Consider the following 24,851-nt stretch of genomic DNA (forward strand, 5'->3'; position numbering starts at 1 on the left):
ACTTTCTTTTTTGGAGGTTTTTTATGATACAAATATCATTGAAAAATTAAACAGAAATTTGGGAAAAGAGAACAAAACAACTACTACTTTGTCCCCTTAGAATTAGAACACAAATCTTTGTCCCTATAGTATAAACAATAATGCTAATCCCGTTTTGTCCTTTATTTCGAAATACATATATTAAAAAAGTTATGTAATTTACTGAGGAAGTAAATAAAAAGTAAAAAAAAAATACAGAGTAAAAAATCATAACATGTCGTCGACTCCTATTTTCCTTTCTCTCTAACAAAGAGGCGGCGATTAAGTTTCGTTATCGAAGCCATCTTCTCCGGCCGTCTTAGTTCGTCGGAGACCTTGAACTCATCGTCACATCTCTCCTTCATCCTCCTTCTTTCTTCTCTCCTCTCTAAACACGACAGAGTAGGATTACTTTGCAATCTCCGCGGGCTACAATTGAAGTTGTTCAAGCTCGGGAAAAGCTTCTTGTCGCTGATAAAGGACGATTAGCTTCACGTTGTTCTTCCTCTTACTTCATCTCGGTTTCAAAATCGTTGAGGTTAGGGTTTTGAAAGCCCCTTTATGTTTTTTTTGTGTGTTGATCTTAATTTCTTTATTTGCATGTACTAGATTTAAGCTCTTCTACGGACGAAGAGATTGACGTTGTTCGAATTTCATCTCGGTTTCTCTTTCCCTAAAATTGAAGGTAAGGTTTTGCGGGTTTTGCGATCTCCTTTTGGATTTTTTTTTATTGATTTTGTTGATGTTCATATTGCGAGATTGAGTTTTAGTTTGATTTTCTTAAGGCATTACTAACGAGTTGAAGTTATTGCTATTATGTTTTATAGGAATGGCGTACGAGTTTCCACAACGCATACTTGAAGAAGGATTTGAGACGCAAATTGACAAGATCAACAATACGTGTAGACGTACAATTCTGGAGGAAGTGAAGGGTGTTCTCAACACTGAGTATGAGGAAGTTTTGAAAGATCCTGTCTTCGGTCCGCTTCTGGCAATCATAGAGAACAAGCTCATCTACTCAGGGAAGATCATTCATAGCTTCATATGCAAGCAGCTCAAGGTTTCGACGCTTCACGAGCTGTGGTTTCTATTTGCTAAGAGGCCTCTTAGGTTCTCTGCGCAAGAATTTCATGCTGTGACAGGATTGAAGTTCAAAGATGAACCTGACATAAACTTCAATGATTGGAAGGATGATAAGGGGTTCTGGAGCAATGTGCTGAGGAAAAATAGAAAGGTCAACTTATCGATGATAAAGACGAAGCTTCTTAACGAATGCAACAAGTGGACGTATGTGGACAGGGTTAGGCTAGTGTATCTGTGCGTCATACATGGATTCCTCATAGCTAAGGATTCAAGAGTGTTTATCCCACATGAATACATCCGTTTAGTGATGGATTTTGAGAAGATGAGGATGTATCCGTGGGGTCTTCACGCGTATGACGAGCTGCTTGCATCAATACTCAAAGCAAGGAAAGATTTACATCTGAAGAACAGTTACGTGTTGGATGGATTCTCCTATGCGTTTCAGACATTGGTAGTATGGTGGGTAAGAAGATCAAAAAGAACATGACCAAAGTGAGATGTAGGAATTGGAAAGGAAGTGGGAAAGTTTCCTACGCAGATATCAGCAGCCTAGAGTCCCACTTTAATAAGGTAATAATTTTTTAAAAATTATATTCGGTTCAGTTAACAAACAATTTAACTCACTCTGTTGGCGTTTGTTCTTGTCAGGGAGAACTGTTCCCATTTATATCTGCTACTGGGAACAATGATGTGGTTGATAGCACTGAGTTCTATAGGGAAGATGAGAAGATAGATGAAAGAATTGGTCGCATTGTTACTCTTCTCAATGCCAAACAAGATTGGACAGATTTCGTATGGGAAGTCGAGGCTTTGCCTCCAACTTTAGAGCTTTCTGATTCAGAGACTGATGGAGAGAATGTTGAAGTCGAAGATGTCACATATACTCATGTTGACGAACCGGCTGTTGTTGCAAGAAGGGAAAAGCGTAAGCTAAATGATCCTGGTGCAGAGGCTCGAAAGAAAGAACTGCTTTGTCAACGGGCAGCTGAACATAACAGTGGTATCTCCAGTGGAATGAAGACTTTCATTGAAGGTTTGTTCACCTCTGCTTTCAACTCTTTCAAGGACGTGGTGCAGAATGACATCCAAGAGCGTTTTGAGAAGGTCCAGAAAGAGATGGCTGAGCTCAAGCAAGCGGTGTCACAGATTCCGGGTCCTTCTGCTACAATGGGAAAAGACAGAGCATCTGAGATTCCATGTCCTTCAGCAACGATGGGGAAATCATCACAGAGTCCGTGTCTTGCAGGAACAAAGGAAAAAGGCAAAGGCAAGGTTGATGAGAGTGTGGTTCCTCCTACGGTTCGTCGTAGCCCTCGGCAAGGAAGAAAGGTAACCATAAAATGAAGCTTTGTAATATGTCGGACTGTCTTTTGTTGTAATTTTCTCTTAACTCTTTTGTAATGTCATTGTTGTTTACTTGTAATATCGGCTTGTTGGAAATCGGCTTGTAATGTATTTTGGTGTTTGCTATGAACTGAACTTATGACTATGACATGTTTTCTCTGTAATGTCATAGTCTCTCGACTCTTTTAATGTCATTGTCTCTCGACTCTTTTGTTCTGTCCTTGATGACAGTTTTGGCTAATAATGTTGTGTTTCGTTTCATTAACAGGAGATTGAAACTGAAACTGATGATATGATGGATTTTTTGAAGAATTTGTCACAATCATCTACCCATGGGGAACCTTCATCAATAAAAGAAGAAATGAGCACCCAAGAGTATTTACAAGACGCCATGGGGAACCTTTCTCAAGTATCACATGTTAAAGGTTTCGATCCCTCACAAAAAACGAGTGATGAAGAAGCACCTAAGTGGGTTACTCCAGTATCATCCTTCAAGCCTGTAGATTGGAGAACACCCACTCTCAAAGATATGGAATTACCTGACGACCGGGTGAACGACGATGATTACTCATTAGTGTTTGTCCATGAGGATTCATGGGCTAAACTGATTCATTGGTGCTCAACTACCAAACAGTAAGTCTATGCGTTCCCTCTATGTTATAAATTCAACAAATTTTTAATTAAATGTTGCATCGCAGGCACCTTAAAATTGGACCTTCTATGTACATAACTGAGTTAGGAGAATGTGTTATGGGACCTGCAGTGTGGCTGCAAAATCAAGTATGATTTACATTACTTTGCACGCCTACTTACTGTTCTTCGTCTTTAACATCACATCAACTCACTCTGTTTGTATCATATTGTATAGGAAATTGATGCTGTGCTCTTCTTATTTCGCGAGAGGACTTCTTTGAGACGATGGAAGCCGTCCAAAGTAGCTTTCATGAGCTGCATATTCAGTAATCAAATGAAGAATTCTTACACTGAGTTCAAGAAAGACAAAAAAAAATTCAGGGTAGAAGGACTGCTCCATCAGTACGGAATTGGTGAACTTCCTTCACACGGCCGAACAAGACTAATGTGGGATCTTGATGTCAATCGTATGTATGTGCCTCTTCTTGTGCACGGTAACCACTGGATCTCTATGTGTGTCAACTTTGTTACTCGTTCCATAGAAGTTTTTGACTGTGCGGGACTGAAACACAACAAGGACTTGGAGCCATTTGCACATCTCATCCCAAGAATTGTCAAAGCTGTGCAGTCTTCAGAGAAGAGGAGATTTACCGTTAAGCCCTATGATGTCACTTACTCTCCAATGCCCTGCTTCCTAAACAAGACTAGCAGCGATTGTGGAGTATATGCGTTGAAGCACATTGAAGCACATCTTCTAGGCATGGACTTAACGTTGGTGAATGACGACAACATTCGTGAAGCTCGCCAGAAGATTGCTTATGACCTATGGGAAGCTGCTAATGATCCTGAGCTTATTTCGAGAATGGGAAAGTACGTTCCTCCGAAGGCTATAGCTTCTCCTACGGTTGAGATTTTATAATGCTATTTTCACTATGTCTTGTTTACCAAGTAGGTCGATATTGACTTTTTTAGTTACTCTTATATGACTCGTAACTAGCATTGGTTTGCATCTCTTATTTAGCATTTGAATCTATTATTTACCATTGCATTTGAGTCTTTTATTTAGCATTGCATTTGAGTCTTTTAGTGAATTACATACACTATAACAAACAAAGGGATACATGATATGAATCTAAATGGTCTTATTTGACTCTCGTACTAAACAAAAAATTTTAAAATAAAAATGGAGATGGGGGGAATCGAACAATTCACTTGAGGCCTTTAAATGTCCAACATAGACCACTGGACTACTTGAAACTATTGATATTACCGGCAACATATGAACCTAAATAGTCTAATTCAAGGCTATTTTAGGAGAAAAAACGGTTTTTAATAAAAATGGAGATAGGGGGCATCGAACACTTCACCTAGGATATTTATACGTACAACATAAACCACTGTACTACTTGAAACTATTGACATTAGTGGCTGATTACATAATTAAATAAAGTAAATCTTACCAAAGCCATACAACATATCAACCCCTAACGATACCCTAAATGAATCTAAACTAACCCATACAACATATCAACCCCTAAAGATACCCTAAATGAGTCTAAACTAAGCCATACAACACCAATGTAGGGAGCTATACACAATCTAACCTAACAAGGCTACAAATGTTAATAGTCAATACAAATCTAATGACTATCACAACACATACAATTACACCCTAAAACCCGATTAACAGTAGTCGTTTGCCCTAAACATAAACTTATATAACACCAATGACTAGAAACCCTACTTATTTCATCGTTTATCTCTCTTCTCCGTCTTTCTCTCATTCTCAAAAACCGATCATGACTAACAATGGAGGGGTTCCTTCCAGATGCTGGTGTTGGAAGGGGATTGTCACATATGTTTCAAAAACGGAGGAGAACCCATACAGAAGATTCTTCCGATGTGAGATTGGTCTGAAGGTAATTCTGAAAAATTATGACTTTTTATTATTCTATGTTTCAATTGACGTTTTTGTGTTTCAATTCAGAGAAAGAAAGAGCAACATCTTTTCAAGTGGGTGGACGAGGCTCTGCTTGATGAGATACAAATGATGCATGAGCAACAGTCGAGAATGGCCGAAGAAATTGAAGATTTGAGAAGTTCCTTGAAAATGACAGTAGAGGAAGCAGTTATCGAGCATAAGAAGTCGGGAGATGTAGGACTAATTGGATCCATTCTCACGTTTTTATGTCTTTGTTCTAAATTTGATTGATCTTCTAATTGTTTTCTGAATCTATTTATTTTGTCAAAGATTGAATCAATTTGATATTCAGTTGTGTTGTCAATTTATGGATCAAATCTTAACGGTAGACTAAAAACTTGCATAAAACTAAGTAAATATTGGAAACGTGCACAGTACATAAAACAGAATTGGTCTTGAAAAAACAGAGTTTGACATGAAACAAAGCTAATGTTAGAAAAAACTCTGAAAAGTAACTTGCATAGACCGAATAGATTGTAATCCTATATTGCTCTATCACATGTGGAGCGGTTGTGACCTTCAATACCACATCGACTGCATTTAAGACGTTTAGAGCTTTGAGTTCCTTGTGACGAGCGGATCTTGTCTTCAACTGTCTCGTACCCACGTTTCTTTCTCCGACCTGCAGCTCTTCTAGTTTCTGCAGGGAGGACTTTCGCTTGCTGTACGTGAGATGGGACAATCCATGCATCTTCCGGGACACTTATAGGATTTATGCTTTCCTCATAAATCGATCTCCATGAAGCAGTGGTGTACATGTCGTCAGTGAGTGTGTGTGCTTGTATGCCTACGCTGAAAGCTGCTTTTATGGCGTGTCTGCATGGAATTTTCATCAGATCAAATTTCCCACATGAACATGTGCGTCTGACCAAGTCGACCATACATTCAAAAGTGTCACCTCGAACCAAAAACCTGCATCGCTAACTGGGAAAACCTGAAACTTCTTACCCTTCTCAATCCTTCGATCAATCTTCTTCTCTACAGCAATGGTCAGTGGCTGTTTATGCTTTGAACTTAAAGCTCTACGTTTGAAAAACCATCGAGTCATCATTTCCCTTATGCTGTCCAACAAGGGTATAACTGGAAACTCTCTTGGCGAACGCAAAGCAGAATTTATTGATTCAGCAGGGTTATTGGTCCTAACATCGTACCTGTAACCCGGAAATTGACAACGAGCCCACTTTCTCACATCAGCTTGTATCAGATAGTTTCCAATTGCAGGACTAATTGAGAAAATAGCAGTGAATTGCTTCTTAAAATCAGCAACTCGGTAAGCTTTAGAAGCCTTTGCCACCAAACCAGCGACACCTTTACCCTTGAAATATGTAACAACATTGTTCAGCAAGTGGTGAATGCAAATTCCATGATGAGCATGCGGATACACTTTTGCAAGAGCTTTAGCAAGTGAATTATTTCGGTCAGACACAAAAGCTAAATTCTAATCATCACCAATGACAACCTTAAGTTGTCTCATAAACCATTCCCACGAGCGGTCATTCTCTGAGTCGACAACTCCAGATGCAATAGGATATAGGTTCGAGTTTCCATCCAAAGCAGTAGCAACCATTAATACTCCTTTGTATTTGCTCTTCAAGAAAGTCCCATCCACAACAATAACTTTCCGAATGGCAGCATAAAAACCGCGAATAGACTGACCATATGCGATGAAGAGGAATTTGAATCTCCCATCGCTATCAGTTTCATAAAATGTGTGTGATCCTGGATTAGCTTCCTTCATCATGTGCAAGTATTTGGGAACTTTTTCATAACCCTTCTCTGGAATGCCTCTCACAACACTTACTGCATACTCACGTGCCTCCCAAGCTAAAGAGTAGGATATCTCAACTCCATGATCATCACGCATAAACTGGATAATATCATTAGGTTTCGGCCCTTCCTTGACAGTTTCGTACTTATGCTTAATGAGACTACCAACTGTTTTTGATGAAACGGTCCGAACAGAGTGGTTCCTTGATGATGGAGCACATGAATGATCAGGCACATACTTTTTGATGATAAAATATGAAGAACCTGTTAATCCCTCTGCGCGAACACGCCAGCGGCAATCATCATACGCGCAACGAACGTACCAAACTCTTCTATCTGTTTTGGCAACCTTGTAGTCGAAATTATGTTTCATTGCGCATATTTCCATTGTTGCCTGCAAAGCTGCTTTGCTAGTAAAATGTTGACCCTTCTTCACAACATCAACCAGAGAAAAACGGACAGACTTTCCGTTGGTCATATCTTTCTCACACTTGTTTTCGTCATCACTTTCATCTATCTTCGCATCTTTTTCTTCAAGCTCGGCTTCACCATCAATATCATCTGAAACTTCACCCGACATACCCACTTCCTCTCTGTTAGGCAACTCAGCAGGCTCTTCATTCAAGTTAAATCCGACCTTAGATCGAATACACACACATAACCGCGTTGAAGCTTTGGTCTTCACATATGTAAGAAAATTTTTGAGTTGTCGATCATTGGTGATGAAAACATGTGGTGAATCGAGGCCAATAACCAAATCGGAAGGTAAGTAACTCAGGTCGATATTGACCAAGTTTAGATCGGTTCCAAAGTCCTCACAAACCATAACTCTTAGGTTGTCAAAGGTTTTGCTTGTGTCCAAAGTAAGTAGTCTACCTCCTGTTTCTTCATCAACAAGAAACTTCCACCCTTTTGTTTTGGACGATCTCCAAACACCAGAATAGGCATAGATGTGCATTTTGTCAAGTTAGATTGACAAAAGTTTGGAGAAACTATGAAAAAGAGAAGAATCCCCACGATTTTTTGGTCCAAATCGTGGTTGGCAACGAAGAAACAAAAATTTAGGGAAGAAGATTTAAAAAAGGAAATAAAAAAGATTTAATAGATTTAGGAAATATTTTCTAACCGTTTTTTCCTAGATTTTCGGATTTTTTAAAAAATCTAGTAGAAATTACATTCTACGTACGGTAGAATAAAGAAAACGTGGTAGATATAGAATACATATATTATAGATATATGAGAATTGAGTAGAATGTATATTCTTCCATAGAAGATATAAGAACATTTACTATTACTTATGATCTACCAGAAAGGCAGAACATAGAAGAAAATGTTGATTTTGTATTCTGCCATTTTAGATCTTAATGTTTCCGGTCTAATGCGCATTCTTCTGTATGTAGATCATTGTGTTTCAGTTAGAATGCATATTCTGAATCTCCGTAGATGGTAGATCTTATATACTAACACCTTTAGCCTATTTTTCAATTTACCATTCCAATTTTTTTTAATCCAAAAATATTTTTCATATATGCACATGTTTGACTACTTCATGTTTTAATTTTTTCTTAATTTTTTTGCATTCTAAATTAATTGATATAAATTTTTATAACTCTTAAGGGTAGTGAAAGTCCAAAAGTGACAAAGTTTGATTTTGTACTAAGGGGACAATAGCTTAGTTTAGTTGTTCCCTTTTTCCAAATTTCTCAAAATTAAAAGTGTTAGTGAAAAAATTTCAAAGTTTAAAGTGTTAGTACGTAACACTTTTAGGGTTTTTTTTAATGCGATTTTCTTGTTTATAAATTATCAAGGGCCAATATTTTTGGAAATTTTCATAATAGTAGAATTGTAGTGTTTTGGAATGCAAAAACACACTAAACAATAAATAAACTACTATTTAACAACTATTGAATTAACAATAGGTGAAAGGTAAACTGATAAAGATACCCTTCAATTTTATAAACTATCTTGGGAGAACATCATCAAGAGTTGCAAGCGAGACTCAATAATTGCCATTTACATTTGACCAAATCATTTCAAATAGACAGCACAGCACACAAAAATAACTTCTTTGGGAAATAATGTCCCATATTATAAGAGATGAGAATCATTAATATTTGGAAAGAGCCACCATGATAATTTATAATTACTTAATATATAAATTATTTTTTTTCTAATCTCAAATGATGGTTTAAAATTTGTTTCATTGACAAGACTGAAGACTCTTTACCTAATTAATTTACTGGAAACAGTTTTTAACAGTGAACTGCTGATATACATGTCTAATTTGGAAGATACCTAATCACTTTTGTCATAAATATAAATAAAACCAAAATACATTTTAAATGAATTCATTTTCCACCTTGAAGTCTCTTTCTTTTATGAAAGTTGTTAAAAAAGGAGCTAATCCAAGTTGTAAAAGAAATAACCATGTAAGAAAAAAAAAACGGGAATTCGGCCAAAAAAACCTCAACTTTACACGAATTGCCAAAACAAACATGAACTTTGGGGCTGGCCAAAAAAACACCAAACTTTCATTGACTTTAGAATTAATTAACAATGTTTTCGCTGACTTGCCAATTTAGCACGCCGTCAACAAATTTAACAGAAATATTTGACGTCGTTTATTGTTGACGTTAAGTGAAACGACGTCGTTTTCAAATGAGATGAAACGACGTCGTTTTATACAATTTGAAATTAAAAATATGTAAACCCCTGGATTCGAACCCAGGTTGGTTGGTTAAATGGGAAGGTATTTTACCACTAGGCTACTGGCACTTTCAATGTACTTACTAACATGTTCATTTTTATTTGGTACATATTAAATATAAAAAATTCTCTAAAAACTTTTTAAGATCTTTAAAATTCCAAAAAATTAAAAAATAAAGAAGATTTTTATAAAATTAATTTAGAAATTAAAATTAAAAATAAGATTTTATTTTTCTTTTTAAAAAATAAAAACTCTTCCAAAATTTTCTAAAAACTTAAAAAGATCTTTAAAATTCCAAAAACTTGAAAAAATAAAGAAAGTTTTTATAAAATTAATTTTGAAATTAAAATAGAAAATAAAATTTTATTTTTTCTTTTCAAAAAAATAAAAAATCTTCCAAAATTTTCAATTTTTTTAATACATTTGCTAAAAGTTGAAATTAATTATACACACATAAAAAGTTGATAATTCTAACTTTAATTTTTTGCATTTTATTATAATTTTTAAAAATTTGGATTTTTTTTAAAAAAATGAAAATTTTGGATTTTTTTGATTTTTTAAAGAAAAACAAATATTTAATTTTAATTCAAAGTTAATTTTATGAAATTTTTGGAAGATTTTTTTATTTTTTTTAAAGAAAAATAATTTTTTATTTTTTTAAAGAGAAATAAAATGTTATTTTCAATTTTAATTTCAAAATTTATGTTATAAAAAATTTCTTTAATTTTTTCAATTTTTTGGAATTTAAAGTTCGTTTTAATTTTTTAGAAAGAAAAATAAAATCTTATTTTTAATTTTAATTTCTAAATTAATTTTATAAAAATCTTCTTTATTTTTTAATTTTTTGGAATTTTAAAGATCTTATTAAGTTTTTAGAGAATTTTTTATATTTAATATGTACCAAATAAAAGTAAACATGTTAGTATATACATTGAAAGTGCCAGTAGCCTAGTGGTAAAATACCTTCCCAGTTGACTAACCAACCTGGGTTCAAATCCAGGGGTTTACATATTTTTAATTTCAAATCGTGTAAAACGACGTCGTTTCATCTCATTTGAAAACGACGTCGTTTTACTTAACGTCAACAATAAACGACGTCAAATATTTCTGTTAAATTTGTTGACGGCGTGCTAAATTGGCAAGTCAGCGAAAACATTGTTAATTAATTCTAAAGTCAATGAAAGTTTGGTGTTTTTTTGGCCAGTCCCAAAGTTCATGTTTGTTTTGGCAATTCGTGTAAAGTTGAGGTTTTTTTTGGCCGAATTCTCAAAAAAAAAACTTGTTTTGGCTGGGTTTGAATGTGCACGAGAACTTGTTAAGATGTTTGTACTTTGTACCACGTGAAATATATATGGATAATTATGTGATGTCGAAAGGTGTGATAAAATACACATCATGAAACATGTGATGCAGCATTCAGCAACATCAATTCATCATTATATCATCATAAGGACATGAAAAGATCACGACGAGCTTTGAAATCCCTATTCATTTGTTTTGTTGTAAACCCGAAATACCGACTCGAACCTAAACATTATCCGAATACACCTTTATGTACAAGAACTAAAGAATCTTTCTACATCCGCCCCTGCTCTTTTCAATTGAAAGAGAAACACTAAAACTCAGATACACGAGGAAAAAGACAAGAACTTTGCTCAGTCATCATTAGTTAAAAGAAAAAGTATTGAGTACATAGAGTTATATGGAGAATTAAGTTCTACTTAATGCACTACACAGCTCCTTAAAAGTTTACGTTATACAGTTTGCATCAAGGCTAGTTATATCATAAGCTTGACAAGGTTACATGCTGAAACTACAAACTTTCGAAATCTTCAACGTGAAAAGCTGAATCTTCATGATGATCCTCTGTTGTGTTTTTTATATCAGCTGTGTTGAAGAAGAGGAAACGGAACATTTGATTGATAGGGTTTGTCTCTGACGAACGCACCTTACTTCTAGAGAACATGAGGAGACGAATCTTCTTGAGTTTTCTTCTTTGTCAGCGAGGGATGAATCTTGCAGCGTTTGTACTTCTCCATCGATGGATTTCTGGTGGTTGTGGTCTTCACTGAGGCAACTTTATGGGGAGATTCACGAGATTTTTGTATGTTCTCTCTTCCTGGAGTTTGATTCCTGCGCACTCGTGGTGAAGTGAGACTTATCATTGGTGCCTGCACATGATTATAATGCCATATTCATCAACATTCATCTTGGTGAAATCAAAACTTATAATAACTTGCAATCTGTACTATACCTGAACACCGCCAACTTGCGGGTTCTTGAATTCTTGATGTTCCTTGAAGCCACAAGACGATTGCTCTTTGACAGCATCCTCTTTCTTTTTCTTTTCTTCTATCTTCTTGAAGAACTAACAAAAGAGAGATTTGTTAGACTATGGTCTCTGTTAAAGTCCTCTTATCTGAATTTGAGAAATAAAGGAGTGGGGGAGTGGTCTTCTATAGTTCTACCTCTTTCCTCTTTTCTGCCCGTTCATCACTTCTGAAGTTGAAGGGAGTAGAAACAGTGAACGACTTTGCTCTGGTTCTGCTATGAGTTGGAACATTGTCGCAGCTGCAAATGCATTAGAGAAAAACTTACTCCCACATCCAGGGAACTAACACAAACACAATCTATAAACCAACCAAGCTGCTTACCTGGCAGAAGGCTGTCTTTGCACATTGTTTGGTATTCTGCTAGAAACTGAGCTACCTCCAGTTATGTTTTTCCTGCATATAAGAAACCAAGTTAATCATAGGATTGGTTTAAGTATAACTAATATTGAAAGATAGGTTTTATCAGTAACCTTTTCTCGTCTAATGGCCGACTATTAGGAGGAGGAGGAGGAAGTTTTGGTAACCCGAAAGCAGAGGCCTACAGTATATGCAAGACTCAGTCACACCAAATATGGATATATATAGTCATGAAATGGAGAAACTTGGGAGGAGAATTACTGTGGTTGAACATTTTGGAACATCTGAATCTTCTTTGGCTCCTCTAGACAATGGTCTCTTGCGACCTTTAGAAGCCACTGCTGGTTCGGTGCCCTTAGGTTTTGAACTGGTTCCAGCATTTGATGAACTTGTTTCCTGTGTAGTGGATCTTCTTGCTAGCCTTTTTGGAGCTGTTTTGGTCGTTTGACGAGTAGAGGTAGCAGAGTTGAGTGGCATGTGCACTGAACTTGGACCTGATCTCTCCTTCTTATCCGCTTTCAATGCATCTTTAACCTTGGTACTGCTTCTAGAACCGTTCTGGTGCATCTTTTTGCCGGCATTATCAGTAGGAGCACAATCGATTGACATGTGAAAGGGTTGAGGAGGTGATCTTCTTTGGTTTCTCTTAGTCGAAAGTGTCTCTTTCCTTGGTTTCTTAAGTGGCAGATCAAGTTCCGGATTTGAACTTCTACCATAGGTCTTGGATGCTGAAGAACTAGGACCTCTTTCTTTGCTCAAAGAAGTAGAATTCTTCTGAAAATGCAAATTAACATTAAGAGAAAAAAAAAACAACAAACGTAGGCTTTGCAATGTCACAAATAATAATTCGATGGTTGCACAAGAACATTTTACCTTGTCAAGATCCTCGTCTTCAGGAACAGGCATGGAAGAACGAGGACGTCTTTCTTTGCTCAAAGAAGCAGAATTCTCCTGAAAATGCAAATGGACGTTAAGAGAAATAACAAAAACATTCGATTGCAATGTAATACATAAGAGTTCTATGGCTGCACAAGAGCATTTCACCTTGTCAAGCTCCTCGTCTTCATCAACAGCCATGGAATCATTGTTCTCAGCAATTGTATCCTTCACTTCCCCAATTTGAACATCAGCTGTTGCATCTGTCACAGAAATTGATGGAGCAACATGCCTCACTTCATCCACAAGTGGTAGATTCTCTTTCAGTACTCCACACACAGTTTCATAACTAGTCTTCACAGAACTACACACCACATCTCCATGCCTTACTTCAGAATCAACAAGATTCTCTTTCTGTGCTCCACACACAGTCTTGAGAACAGTCCCTTCTTGGGTCTTCTTGGTCTTTGTGGTGTTCCCGGAAGCTCGGTTCTTGAAGTGAGCTTCAAAGAAAGCTTTCTTCTCAGCCACAGAACCAGGTTTCGTGAACCTCTCAACCTCTTCCAAGTAACGGTTCTGAGTAAAAGCTGACCATTTCGCCCACTGCAGCGTCTCCGACGCAAATCTACCAAAGGATACAGATTCCGTCAGCACACCACGAGGAACAACCTGCAAAATCAAAATCCAAAATCTCAAATTCTCTTCAGATCCTAAATCAACGATTCAATCTTCTCAAATAGCGAAACAGGTCAGAATCTCTACGAATCGAATAGAAGAGAGAGATTGACCTCGTGCGACGAAGTATCTGCAGGTTGCGAGAAGGATCTCGCAAGACAGACGGAGTCTCCCATAGTCTCTCTCTCTCTCGCGAATCCAAAACCCTAATTTTAATCCCCAAATCGCAGAAACGTTTATGGATACGCAGCTTCTCTCCAGTAGGTCTGAGAGCTCATATAATTTGAAACTTTCCCCTAACGGCTACTTCCCTTTTTTTTTACGTCATTTATAGAATAATATTTTCTCAATTACAGGAAGAAATTGTGTTGTCAAACAAAAAATAGGAAGAAATTGTTTTTTTTTTTTTGTAAAGACTTGGAGTAGAAGAAGAATTGTTAAATGGTATACTCTAGTGATTATATACCTGTTAAATCCCTTATATATTAAAAGAGAAGCATTGTAATAAATGCATTCACATTATAATAGACACGTGGCAGCTTCACAATGATTTGATAATAAATATGTTAACGCGTTCACACTATAGTCATACATGTGTTCACACTATGTACTTTGTGATTTTTTTAATATAAAACTCACATACATAGTTCCAATAAAACTCTGGATTTTTCGGTTCGAATAAAATAGATAACGAATCAAAAGCCAAACTATATATATTATTTTTATTGTTTACAGATAAAATTGAGCAAAATATTCATAAATTTTGATTCGATTTGTTATCCGTTTTGATTTGAACCAAAAAATCTTGATATTTGAAACTTTACGAAACAAATCAAATACTAAAATACAATATCCAAAAAAGAAGCAAATCACTAATACCAATATTTTTAGGAACATATATCTAATTCGATATGTTATATGCATATATATACATATATGAAAAGAATTATATATATTATACTTTATATCAGTTTTACAATATAAATTTATTATATTAGGTACTAGAATTAAAAGGTTATATAATGTTTTATTTTTGTAATAAAATGTTATTATTAAATTATTTTTAAAATTTTATTTTATTTACGAATCAAATCGGATATTCTTTAAAATTCTAAAACATTTCGGATATCGGAGTCACCGAATATCTAGGTGGCTAAAGATCGAATTGACAAGAATGCTTCCAAATATCCAGATACTTGATATGTGTCCACCCTTATTTACGAATATAATTTTATTTTCTTTTGATGAAAAAATGACTAATGTCAAGGTCTTTTTTATTTTAAATAAATTTTAATTTTATCTTTCATGTATTATTCTGAACAAAAATGTCATTTAATATTAATTAACAATATCTTTATATATTTTTCAACTATTTTTATATACTTTTTACATAAACATACATGTGCACCTTGATGTGAGCATCTTATAACTAAGTATTCACCACAGCTGAAGTATCTAATTTTTTTGAAAGTTGAAATATTTTTTCTTAATGTTTCTTTCACTACCGACCAAATTGTAGTGAAATGATTTGTCTTAATAATTTTCTTTTCTTTTTCTTAAACTATTATCTGTTTAAAAACTATAATATGAAACTATTGGTTCGACATGACAACTATCTAAACTTCATAATATGAAAATAAACATATAATATTAATTTTAGGTTTTTATCCGAAAAAACCAAAAAATCAAATGTTTTAACCGAATAAACTAAAATGAATATTAATTTAAAATAATAGTTATATTTTAGAAGATTAAAAACAAAAAAACGTAAAACCTAACTAATATCCAGATTAAACAGATTTATTGTCTTTTTTATTAAAAATAAAGAAACTAATAATCACATCCCGCGCAAGGCGCGGGTTATTACCTAGTACGGAATAAAAATCATGTAAGAAATTTTGCAATCAATAATAAAACCTTTAATTACCTTTTGGTGTTGAAATATGAGAGTGTGCTTCAGGAACAGTTTTATTTTTAGTGCTAAATATATATATTTTAGAAAGTAATTAAAGTTTTGAAGGTGCTATTATGAAAATATAACAAATTTTTACATGTTTTGATATTTTCTTAAAAGAAAATACTAAAATATGGTAAAATATTTTAGCAACAAAATTTGGTAATCTATTTAGGAGTTAGCTTAAATGACTTCGGCGTTGAATAATAATATTTTATTTTGATACAGTTCCATCCATCTCATGGAGTATTTATTTATAACTTCACCTTATTTTTGACCGTTATTTAATCACTTTTATTTTATTGAATTGAAATCCAAAGCCTCAAAATATAACCAATTCAACAAATAGATCCGGTTTAGTGATCTAAACCAGATTTATAATCACAGAACATGGAGAAAAGTTGGATCACGGTATCTTCTTTAAACAGCTTTATCTATTGTTAATTCAGGTTCACACAAGCTTCAATTCCACCACCTTCTTTGAATCACTACGATGTTCTTCTATCTAACTGAAGGAAACCCGAACCAAGCCGGTTTTCCCCCAACCGAAATCAGTTTCAAATAGACCAAACCGACAAGCACTCAACAAGATGCAAACTCCTATAGCCATGCCTCCCCACATTCAGAGAAACTCGCTTGAGCAAGAAGCAGTTTTAGTTCTTGTCTCTATAGAATCAATCAACTGATGAGGGAATCAGCTGTTACAAGCTCTCTTGTAGGAAATGAGTTGAAAGAAAACCATATGACCAAAGATGGCCGAACCATACTTTCAGACAATAGAAAACTCTTGTTTTCATAAGAAGATGTTTAACATGAACAGAAGTATACACAAATCAAGAGGACACACATCTGTCTAATAAAACCAAGAGACTTGAAGCAACCAAGCAAGTGAACTGTATATACCTTTTAGGCCTAAAGACCAAGAAGAAAACAAAACATGAAACCAATTTTCTTTTTTTGTATCGTGTAAATTGCAGAAGAGTCTTCTCTTCTTTACTTCTCCATTGATGTGTGTCCTTTGGAAGCAACAATCTCCTCTAGCTGTCTCCATGTTTCCCCATTCTTCTTCTTGTTATCCTCTGCATTCTGCTGATCTTCTTGAAACTTACGCAAACACTCTTCAAACAGTTCCGGATTCGTATCAGACAAAACCTTGAGAACATTGTCAGTCAAGTTCTTCACAGCCTGGTTCCAATGACTACTACCGTTCTTCTCCAACGCAGGAAGCACTATCGGTAAAATGATTCTACTGTTCTGTCTCACCAAACTACTTACATGATCGTTGTTCCATAAGTATAAAGCCCGTTCCGCTACCTAAACATACACATACAAGCGGTACAACTCATAAACACAATGCAAGACTCTCACATGGTGTTAAAAAAAATGAAGATTATATTTTAATAAAATAAATCTGTATATGATCAATTGTATTATATAACTCTACTATTATATTTTAATTACTCGGTTTATTCGGTTTGATCGGTTTATATACCAAACTGTTGCAGTTCTTTAAGATAATATTTATTCAGTATTATCACAATGCAAGACTCTTAATGATCTTTGACTACTACCTGAAAGTGAGAGCTGCTCAAGCACTGAGCAATTTGGCGAGAGAGCGGAACCATACACCGTTCAAACTCCGTTCCCTGAGTCGATTCAAGAATCTCCTCCAACTCATTCAAGAACATGATCTCTTTAGAGCTATTAGTAACCGGCCAGTACTTCAACAGCCCTCTAATCACAGTATCAGCAAGCTTACAATCTTTCTCAACAAACTGTATAACGCAGTAAGAAAGCTGCTGATGGTAGTTAGGCAAGCACTTCAGTTTGTGGAGAGGGACCAGCACTCTAGTGAGGAAGAGCTTGTGTTCTTCCTTGAGAGGCAACGCGAACCCGTTGATGATTGATCCCAACACTTCAAGAAACTCGGCTATTCCCGAGTGTTTCCCTGTCTCCAAGATGAAGTCGTACAAGATGTTGTTCATCGTTTTCCTGATGAAAGGGCGGTGGACCATGAACCTCCCGTAGATACGGTGGAGTATGGTTTTGAGGTACTCCCTCTCCCTGTGGTCTTCGGAGTCGAACAGGTCCAGGAGCTTGAGGACGAAGGTGGGATCGATGTATTTCTTGGATATCTTTGCGTCTGTGTTGGGAGACGCCACGAGTCTTAGGAGGAACTCGTAAACTATCTGCAAGTGAGGCCAAGAAGGGTTGAGAGAACCTCCTTCTTGTTCTTCTTCCAAGTCTAATCCTTCTGGAGTTTTGTTCTTGCATTGTTGGTGAGTGTTACTACTAAAGAGATTCGCCGAAACCATCTTTGTAGCTTCTTGGATAACTTGTTCAGGGAACTTTGCATTCCCTGAGGAGATGACGTAGTCAACAACTTCGAGGAGTGTTTGCCTTTTGATCTCTTTCTCCTTGAGGTTTAGTTGAGGCTCGGAGACGAAGTCAAACACTACGCAGCATAGCCTAAGCTTCTTGAGGAACAGTTCTTGCTTCTCGGAGATGGGAACATCTCTCAGCCTTGGCAAGACCTCAACAGAAGAAACAGAATCTCCATCTGATGATGATCTCTGGGTTAAACTTCTTCACCTTGGTTGTTGTTATCTGGGGGTTGGGACTCATTACTATCCCAAAACTTAGCGGCAGAAGAAGGTTTCTTAGGAAGCTTCCCAGTATCTGCTTAAACATATCGGATCTATGGAGTCAAACTTCAACAGACTCAGATCAGACTAATCACAAAGTCAGATCTCAGAACCCCTAAGATCATCTCAACACGCAATAAGAACAACTCTTATTGACTAGATCTCAGTCATCAAAGAGAAAAGCAGACAAAGAACACAACTCAGAGCCAAAAGGTAGTATCTATTTTTATTTTCTTTTATCATAAATCAAACAAGATCTGGATTCATGAATCAGAGAATGAAGCAGAGGAAGAAGAAGAAGAAGGGTTTAGATTTTCATAGCCTATTGCTTCGTTGGCATGTGGAGAGAGAGAAAACAGAAGTGGATAGAGATTAGAAAGTTTCAGAGAGAGAGAGAGAGAAAGGATGGTGACTGAGAGAAGACCGCATGACCAGAGAATAGTTACACTGTCTGAACAAGGAACGTTTTTAAGTCACAAAGACATAAGCCAAAACTCAAAACTAACCGAGATTTAAATCCAATTACTGAGTCAAATTAAAGATTTTTAAAAATAAAGTCATGATTTTTTTTTCTGATTTTATATAAGTGTTAAATCCAAAAGGGAATGTAATTTAATACAAACAACAAACTGATTCTTTAGCGTGGCAAGCTCCCAAAGCTGCATTTTTGCCGGTATCAAAAGCAGAAGATGTAGTGTCAAGAACGAGGAACATAGACAATGTAGCAACAAAAAACATTAACAATAAGATTTTACAGGAAACAAGAAAAAATTATAATAATAATAATAATGATGGGAACTTGGAAGAAGAGACCAAATATTGAAACTTTTCTTCAATGCTTCTCCTGAATTATAGTATCAGAAGTATATGGAGACACATACATACCACATATGCAACGTGCCAATTGAAGATGCGAAAGCTCTCTCCTTTTCCTTTCTCTACAGAGCTCTAACCTCATTTACCCTTTCGCATCCCAGCTTCTTCCAACCGTTTCCAAGTGGCTTCACGTTTGGCCTTGGTCTCACCTTCCTTTGATTCATCTTCCTTGAACTTAGCAAGGCATTCCTTGAACAGCTCAGGGTCAAGGTCTTGGAATATCTTTCTTACGTTTAGTGTCAAGCTATGAACAGCTTGGTTCCAATGCTTCTGTGCGTTTCTCTCCAACGCAGGGAATATGATTGGGAGAATGACTTTGCGGCTCTGCATTATCAGATTCTCTATGTGATTGTTGTTCCATAAGAATAAAGCTCTCTCTGCAACCTGCACAAAAACAAACAAACAGATGCATGTTAATAGACTGAAACAAAGACTATAGACCTAAGTCACAACTCAACTAGATGCTGAACTTACTAAACTGAAATGAACAAATTTTTCCCTCTAGAAGATCATATGCAGTCATTGTTTAGCCTAGGCATGCAGGTTCAGGTAGTCTGGAATTCGGGTAGTTCGCTTCGACCAAAATCTCGCCGCCGAATTGAACCGAAAAAAGTTTTAGTTTGGTTCGGTATTCAGGTAGTTTGGTTTTGAAATTTTTGGTTTCGGTTAAATTCGGATAATTTCAGTTAGTTCGGTTTAAAATTTTGGTTAATTCGGTTAGTTCAGTTCAAAATTTGGTTAACAGATTTTTTTTTCTGAAAAACTAAACTAACCGATTACTAAACCAAACCGAAAACCAAAGTTTTTCTATAAACCTGCCAAACTTCTGGCCGAACTAACCAAAATTTTGGTTCAGTTCGATTCGGTGGGTTCGGTTCGAAATACCTCCTAATGCCAAAGACATTTCCTAGTTTCATAACTCGGTAATCAACAACAACAGCCTTAACGAAACTATCTATCAAAGAAACTTTCTCAAGTAAGCATCATCCAGGGCAGAATACAACAGTTACACAGGTACCTGAAAATGCAGACTGTTCAAACACCGAGCTATCTGGCGAAACAGCGGCACCATACACCGCTGGAACTCCGGAGGCTGAGTTGCTTCCAGCACTTCCTCCAACTCATTCAAAAACATAACCTCTTTAGAACTATTCGTCACGGGCCAGTACTTCAGCAACCCTCTTATAACCGTATCAGCGAGTTTGCAATCCTTCTCACAAACTGCGTGATGCATAAGACAACTGCTGGTGATACATCTGCAAGCATTTGGGTTTGTGGAGTGGTATCAAAACCCGAACCAGAAACACTTTGTGCTCTTCTTTAAAGGAAGAGCGAACCCGTTGATGATATTTCCCAAGATCTCGAGAAACTCAGCGATCCCGTTGTGTTTCTCTGTCTCGAATACAAACCTGTAGAAGATGTTGTTTATGGACTTCCTGATGAAAGGACGGGTGGACCATGAATTACCGTAGATCCGGTGGAGGATTGTTTTGAGACAGTCCCTCTCTCTAGATCCTCGGAGTCGAATAGGTCTAGTAACCTCAGGACGAAGGATTGGTCTATGTAACGCTTGGCTAGCTTGGTGTCTGTCTCGGGTGAAGCGACGAACCTCAAGAAAAGCTCGTACACTAGCTGCAAGTGAGGCCAGGCGAGGTCCATGGAAGGCTCTTCCTCCTCTAGGTCTAATGCGTCGATGACTTTGTTCTCGCGCGGCTGAGGGTTCAGCGTTCTGAATATGTTGGCGGAGACCATTCGGACGACTTCTTGAACGCTCCCTTCGCTGAACTTTCCGTTGGCGGAGTTGACGTAGTCCACAAGCTCGAGGAGTGTCTGTCTCTTGATGTCTTTCTCCTTGATGTTCTTTGTGGGATCTGTGAAGTCAAAACCACACGGCACAAGTTTAGCTTCTTTATGAAAAGGTTTGTTTTTCAGTGTTGGGGACGTCTTTGAAACTTGGTAATGCTTCGTAAGGAGTGAAGACTCCATTGTTGTTGTTAGCAATGCTCTTTGGATTCACATCAGAAGAAGCAGTGGATCTCTCTTTTGTCTGTGAATGCTTTGTTTTCCCAACGCCATTGTCACTGCTTTTGGAAGTAGAGGCGTGAGATGATGAAGAAGATGAAGAATGGCCACCGTGCTCACGTCCACCACGGTGATGGTGTTCGTTCTTTGAAGACTTTTTGTTTGGGAGCTTACTTAGAATCTGTTTCCACATAGCTCTTTAATTCTTAACACACACAGCTTAGATTCTCTTCATCATCTGATAAAGGCAATTAAAGAAAAAAACATGAAAGGTTCGAATCAAAGATCAAAGGTTACAGCTTTATGAACAGAATCAAATCACGAACCTGAAAAAAATCGAGAAAAGTTCTTAATTTTCTCTTCTTCTTTCCTTAATCACGCGAAACCCAGAACAATCTAACCAAAAAGACTCGACCTTTCGCGGCGATGAAACGCGATGAAGAGAGAATCAGATAACGAAAACAAGATGAAAGCTTTACATTCTCTACCTATTGATTATTCGAATTAAGGTCAACAGAGGACATACCCAGATGAGGAAATGCGATTACAACGATGACGACGATGATTATGATAACAACAACATTCAAAGTTCTTCGGACCTATTTTGTTTCGTTGTTCTTTGTTGACTTGAGAACAAAAAAAATCTGTTTTTTTTTTTTTTGGGTGTGATCCAGTTATAATTCTTCTTCCTTTCGGATTAATGATCCAACGGCTTTCGTTTGATCGATCAACTTTTTTTTTTTAATTGTTTCTGCTGTTAATTATTTAAATTGATTTCTTGTATGCGCATTCTTTCCTTTTAATAGTTTTTAATTTAATTAATTAATTAATTCTTGCGCAAATGCGTTTGGGGCTGCTACTAGTCTTACTTTGTGTTGTTTTGTATGATTACGAGTTTTGAAGCCAAAAAATTCAAGACTAGGACATGAACGTACGACTTCGTTTTAGTTCTTTTAAGCAGTTTGAGTTGTAAGGATGACATTTTATTCGAGCGTGGCGTTTACGTAAAATTAGAATATCATCCTCTATGGATGTAAAGGGGAAGTCCCCATGCTTACCATACTTACAACGCTTCTCTACCCGAGATAGGTTTCTTGCTTTGTTTACGTGGGGGCAACTTGTTAAAAGAGATGAGAAAAACGACTATCTCTTTCTTCAATTCCTTTTCATCAGAATAACAATCACTTATTGTCCCTCTCTTTGTGTAGCATATGATCTAGATTTAAAACAAGACCACAGGATGGGCCTGACAAATCCCAAGTCCAAGACCATTTGAGAAGCATGCTTGACGATCTTCAGCATTTGTTTTTTTTTTAGAAATTAGATTAAATCATCTCAGATAAATTATAGACAAATGACTTTTCTTAAGTTTTTAGTAAAGTTACACAGGATATAAGTAGCTGAACAAATTAAACGGCAAACTACAACAAAAACTGATGAGGGTGCCTAACACCGGGAAAGTAGACATACCCGAACACGAAACCTAGCTGCGAAGAGCAGGGCCGGATCTGGAAAATATGGTCCATAAATAAAAATTATTTTGGTCTTTTTTTTCTAAAAAATAGTGAAATATATAATGCGGTTGAACTTATTTGAACACGGATCCATTTTTGCACTTACAACAAATATTACCAGAAGAGTTATATGTTCTTTATGATTAATATTGCCCCAATATATATATATTCGCCGGGTCTCAAGCACATATTTATTGGGTTTCTATTCAGGCCCGGCCATGGCGAAGGGGTCGGCTGCGATGAATATATACGAATCAATAGTTAATAGAAATTGGCTTTGCTTAAACTCGCCTCTAAAGATTACCCTAATTCAACCTTACGGTCTAACAACTACATCCAAACACAGACACCAAACAAGATCCCGAGAATTACAATGAGTCGGGGTTACCGTTGCTCGGAGACATGATGATGAAACGGAAACCATTGCACCGCCAACCACAGAAGACCCTTCCACTCCTTGAGCTAGAGATGGCAATGGCTCACCCGTAACCATTTGTCCCGCTCCGATGTGTACCATTTTCAGTTGGGTCTTGCGGGTCGTACCGCTGCGGCACCGGGCCCTGAACCCTATTACCAATCCCGACCCGCACTATAGCAGCGGGTATGCGGGTCGGCCCGCGGGCCCATATCTTCAAAGCTTGACCAATCCTGTGAACCAGCAAGAAGAAGAGACATCAATGAGTTATCAGGTTGATCAAATCATTAAGTTACAAATATTATCCCGGCTCTCGTTTGTAGCATAAGACACTGTACCCATGGTGTTTTCCAGAAACAGCAACTTGTCCTACTACAATCTTGTTGATATATATATATATAAGTTAAAAAAAATTACCAAAGAGACGAAAAAAAGATCACTAAGTAAATTCAGTTTGGTGTATATAAAAGGAATGTTTAGACAACTCACATTCGAGAACGATGATTAAGTTTCCAGAAAAATTACAATAAAAAAAACAAGTTTGTGTATAATTTTTGTCTCCACTCGCACTCACTTCAAAAAAAAAAGAAACCCTTTTTCCCTACGATGAGTTACAAAGAAAGTAAACGAGTTCTGGTCAACATTGCAAAGCTTGAAAAGAAAAGATGATTCCTTGATTTAAAGCAAACGGAAGAGGCACAACTGAAATAAATGAGTTTAGGTCACAGTTGGAGGAAATGAAAATTGCCATCATCATCTCCGTTTTGCTCTAAGCTCTTGTCGATGTTACCAAAGAGACGAAATGAGAAAATTCAAACTGGCCACCCAATTGTCCCGCATCCCGCTTGGCCCAACCCGCTTTGGCCCAATACCATTGCGGGCATAACCGCCAGGCCCGCCAACAAACGGGCAGTAAAATTTGTGCCCAATCCCCTCCGCATCGGGTCTTTACGGGTCAGGCCCGCAGGCAGCCTCCATTTTGCCATCTCTACCTTGAGCCAAGACTGTGTTTCCATTATCAATAACGGATTGCTTGTTCAGCTATTTATTATTTAGACGGATTACTCTCATGTTGTTTAAACATTTGTCTAACTTAGTATTATACTATTATTCTACAACTATTGACCCAGCAAATATCTTCCAAAAACTAATCGTTCTGCCCTGTTCGTAATTTTTTTTTTGGTCAACTATAATAGTATTTATTATTCTTATTATTTTGTCCTTTCCGATGTCACAAAGAGGAGAAGAATCTTGGACTCTCATAAAGGTTCGAAGTTTAGCTTCTTCTACGAAACATTCCTCTACCCGTCTGCGTCAAACTTGACGTGTTGTTAAACAAACTCATATTTATACGGCATATATTCCCGTTTTTTTTTATTCCCGTTTTTTCCTAAACTTGATTTAATAAAAGCATTTTGTTACCATAACTAAACCAAGAACACATTCGTTTTATAATCTGATATATTTGCTTTTTGAATTTGTATGCAAGCAACCACATTCTATATTAACAAGCCTTATTTCAACTCATTGTAAGATTAGGATATCAAGTACAAACATCAACATTAGTATCTTAATTAGTCACACCATATCTTTAATCTAACACATTCTCTTAATTGGTGAATTTGTATGGGTTTATTACCAAGTGAAACAA

The 24,851-nt window shown here is 36.6% G+C and overlaps 5 protein-coding genes and 1 pseudogene across 7 annotated transcripts; 2 read left to right on the top strand and 4 right to left on the bottom strand.

The window, feature by feature from the left end:
• Positions 1 to 1,524: 1,524 nt before the first annotated feature.
• On the top strand, positions 1,525 to 4,624 carry LOC125602118. The gene is made up of 2 exons (XM_048773960.1): positions 1,525 to 1,671; positions 1,750 to 4,624. Exons 1-2 carry the CDS (start codon positions 1,558 to 1,560, stop codon positions 2,443 to 2,445), a joined length of 810 nt encoding a protein of 269 aa, XP_048629917.1. The 5' UTR covers positions 1,525 to 1,557; the 3' UTR covers positions 2,446 to 4,624.
• Positions 4,625 to 4,805: 181 nt separating this feature from the next.
• LOC111202986 (uncharacterized protein At4g04775-like) lies at positions 4,806 to 5,290 on the top strand. The gene is made up of 2 exons (XM_022696349.2): positions 4,806 to 4,997; positions 5,066 to 5,290. The coding sequence occupies exons 1-2, from the start codon at positions 4,806 to 4,808 to the stop codon at positions 5,288 to 5,290; spliced, it is 417 nt and encodes a 138-aa protein (XP_022552070.2).
• A 251-nt stretch (positions 5,291 to 5,541) lies between these two features.
• LOC106413961 lies at positions 5,542 to 7,784 on the bottom strand. Its single transcript, XM_048773958.1, has 3 exons — positions 6,509 to 7,784; positions 5,972 to 6,454; positions 5,542 to 5,858 (listed from the first exon to the last, which is right to left on the bottom strand). Exons 1-3 carry the CDS (start codon positions 7,782 to 7,784, stop codon positions 5,542 to 5,544), a joined length of 2,076 nt encoding a protein of 691 aa, XP_048629915.1.
• A 3,389-nt stretch (positions 7,785 to 11,173) lies between these two features.
• Positions 11,174 to 14,087, bottom strand: BNAA02G27770D (protein WVD2-like 7). Of its 3 annotated transcripts, none has more exons than XM_048773966.1 (9): positions 13,888 to 14,087; positions 13,268 to 13,768; positions 13,097 to 13,174; positions 12,485 to 12,994; positions 12,337 to 12,404; positions 12,188 to 12,259; positions 12,002 to 12,104; positions 11,788 to 11,901; positions 11,174 to 11,704 (listed from the first exon to the last, which is right to left on the bottom strand). In XM_048773966.1, exons 1-9 carry the CDS (start codon positions 13,948 to 13,950, stop codon positions 11,489 to 11,491), a joined length of 1,725 nt encoding a protein of 574 aa, XP_048629923.1. In that variant the 5' UTR covers positions 13,951 to 14,087; the 3' UTR covers positions 11,174 to 11,488. The 3 variants fall into 3 exon arrangements, with proteins under 3 accessions (XP_048629923.1, XP_013697272.1, XP_048629924.1); XM_013841818.3 differs by having other exon boundaries at positions 12,485 to 12,997; positions 13,888 to 14,083; XM_048773967.1 differs by lacking the exon at positions 13,097 to 13,174 and having other exon boundaries at positions 12,485 to 12,997.
• Positions 14,088 to 16,471: 2,384 nt separating this feature from the next.
• Positions 16,472 to 19,087, bottom strand: LOC125602116 (annotated as a pseudogene).
• Positions 18,985 to 21,954, bottom strand: LOC106401341 (serine/threonine protein phosphatase 2A 59 kDa regulatory subunit B' eta isoform). Its single transcript, XM_048773955.1, is given in 9 exon segments — positions 18,985 to 19,633; positions 20,268 to 20,475; positions 20,477 to 20,573; positions 20,576 to 20,761; positions 20,764 to 21,135; positions 21,138 to 21,173; positions 21,176 to 21,513; positions 21,603 to 21,686; positions 21,798 to 21,954. Coding segments are annotated over 7 exon segments (1,494 nt in total). The 5' UTR covers positions 21,465 to 21,513; positions 21,603 to 21,686; positions 21,798 to 21,954; the 3' UTR covers positions 18,985 to 19,327.
• Between the last annotated feature and the right edge of the window lie 2,897 nt (positions 21,955 to 24,851).

Source organism: Brassica napus, unplaced genomic scaffold, assembly GCF_020379485.1.
Source record: "Brassica napus cultivar Da-Ae unplaced genomic scaffold, Da-Ae ScsIHWf_2746;HRSCAF=3513, whole genome shotgun sequence".
NCBI lineage: Eukaryota > Viridiplantae > Streptophyta > Magnoliopsida > Brassicales > Brassicaceae > Brassica > Brassica napus.

Coding starts and splice junctions, on each gene's coding strand:
- LOC106413961 (XM_048773958.1), bottom strand. CDS start 7,784: ATGCACATCTATGCCTATTCTGGTGTTTGGAGATCGTCCAAAACAAAA. Junction 6,455..6,508: donor ACAACTTAAGGTTGTCATTG/GTGATGATTAGA, acceptor CACTTGCTAAAG/CTCTTGCAAAAGTGTATCCG. Junction 5,859..5,971: donor TTTCCCAGTTAGCGATGCAG/GTTTTTGGTTCG, acceptor CCATAAAAGCAG/CTTTCAGCGTAGGCATACAA.
- LOC111202986 (XM_022696349.2), top strand. CDS start 4,806: ATGACTAGAAACCCTACTTATTTCATCGTTTATCTCTCTTCTCCGTCT. Junction 4,998..5,065: donor GATGTGAGATTGGTCTGAAG/GTAATTCTGAAA, acceptor GTTTCAATTCAG/AGAAAGAAAGAGCAACATCT.
- BNAA02G27770D (XM_013841818.3), bottom strand. CDS start 13,950: ATGGGAGACTCCGTCTGTCTTGCGAGATCCTTCTCGCAACCTGCAGAT. Junction 13,175..13,267: donor AAGACGAGGAGCTTGACAAG/GTGAAATGCTCT, acceptor TTGCATTTTCAG/GAGAATTCTGCTTCTTTGAG. Junction 12,105..12,187: donor CAAAGACAGCCTTCTGCCAG/GTAAGCAGCTTG, acceptor ATGCATTTGCAG/CTGCGACAATGTTCCAACTC.
- LOC125602118 (XM_048773960.1), top strand. CDS start 1,558: ATGGTGGGTAAGAAGATCAAAAAGAACATGACCAAAGTGAGATGTAGG. Junction 1,672..1,749: donor TAGAGTCCCACTTTAATAAG/GTAATAATTTTT, acceptor TGTTCTTGTCAG/GGAGAACTGTTCCCATTTAT.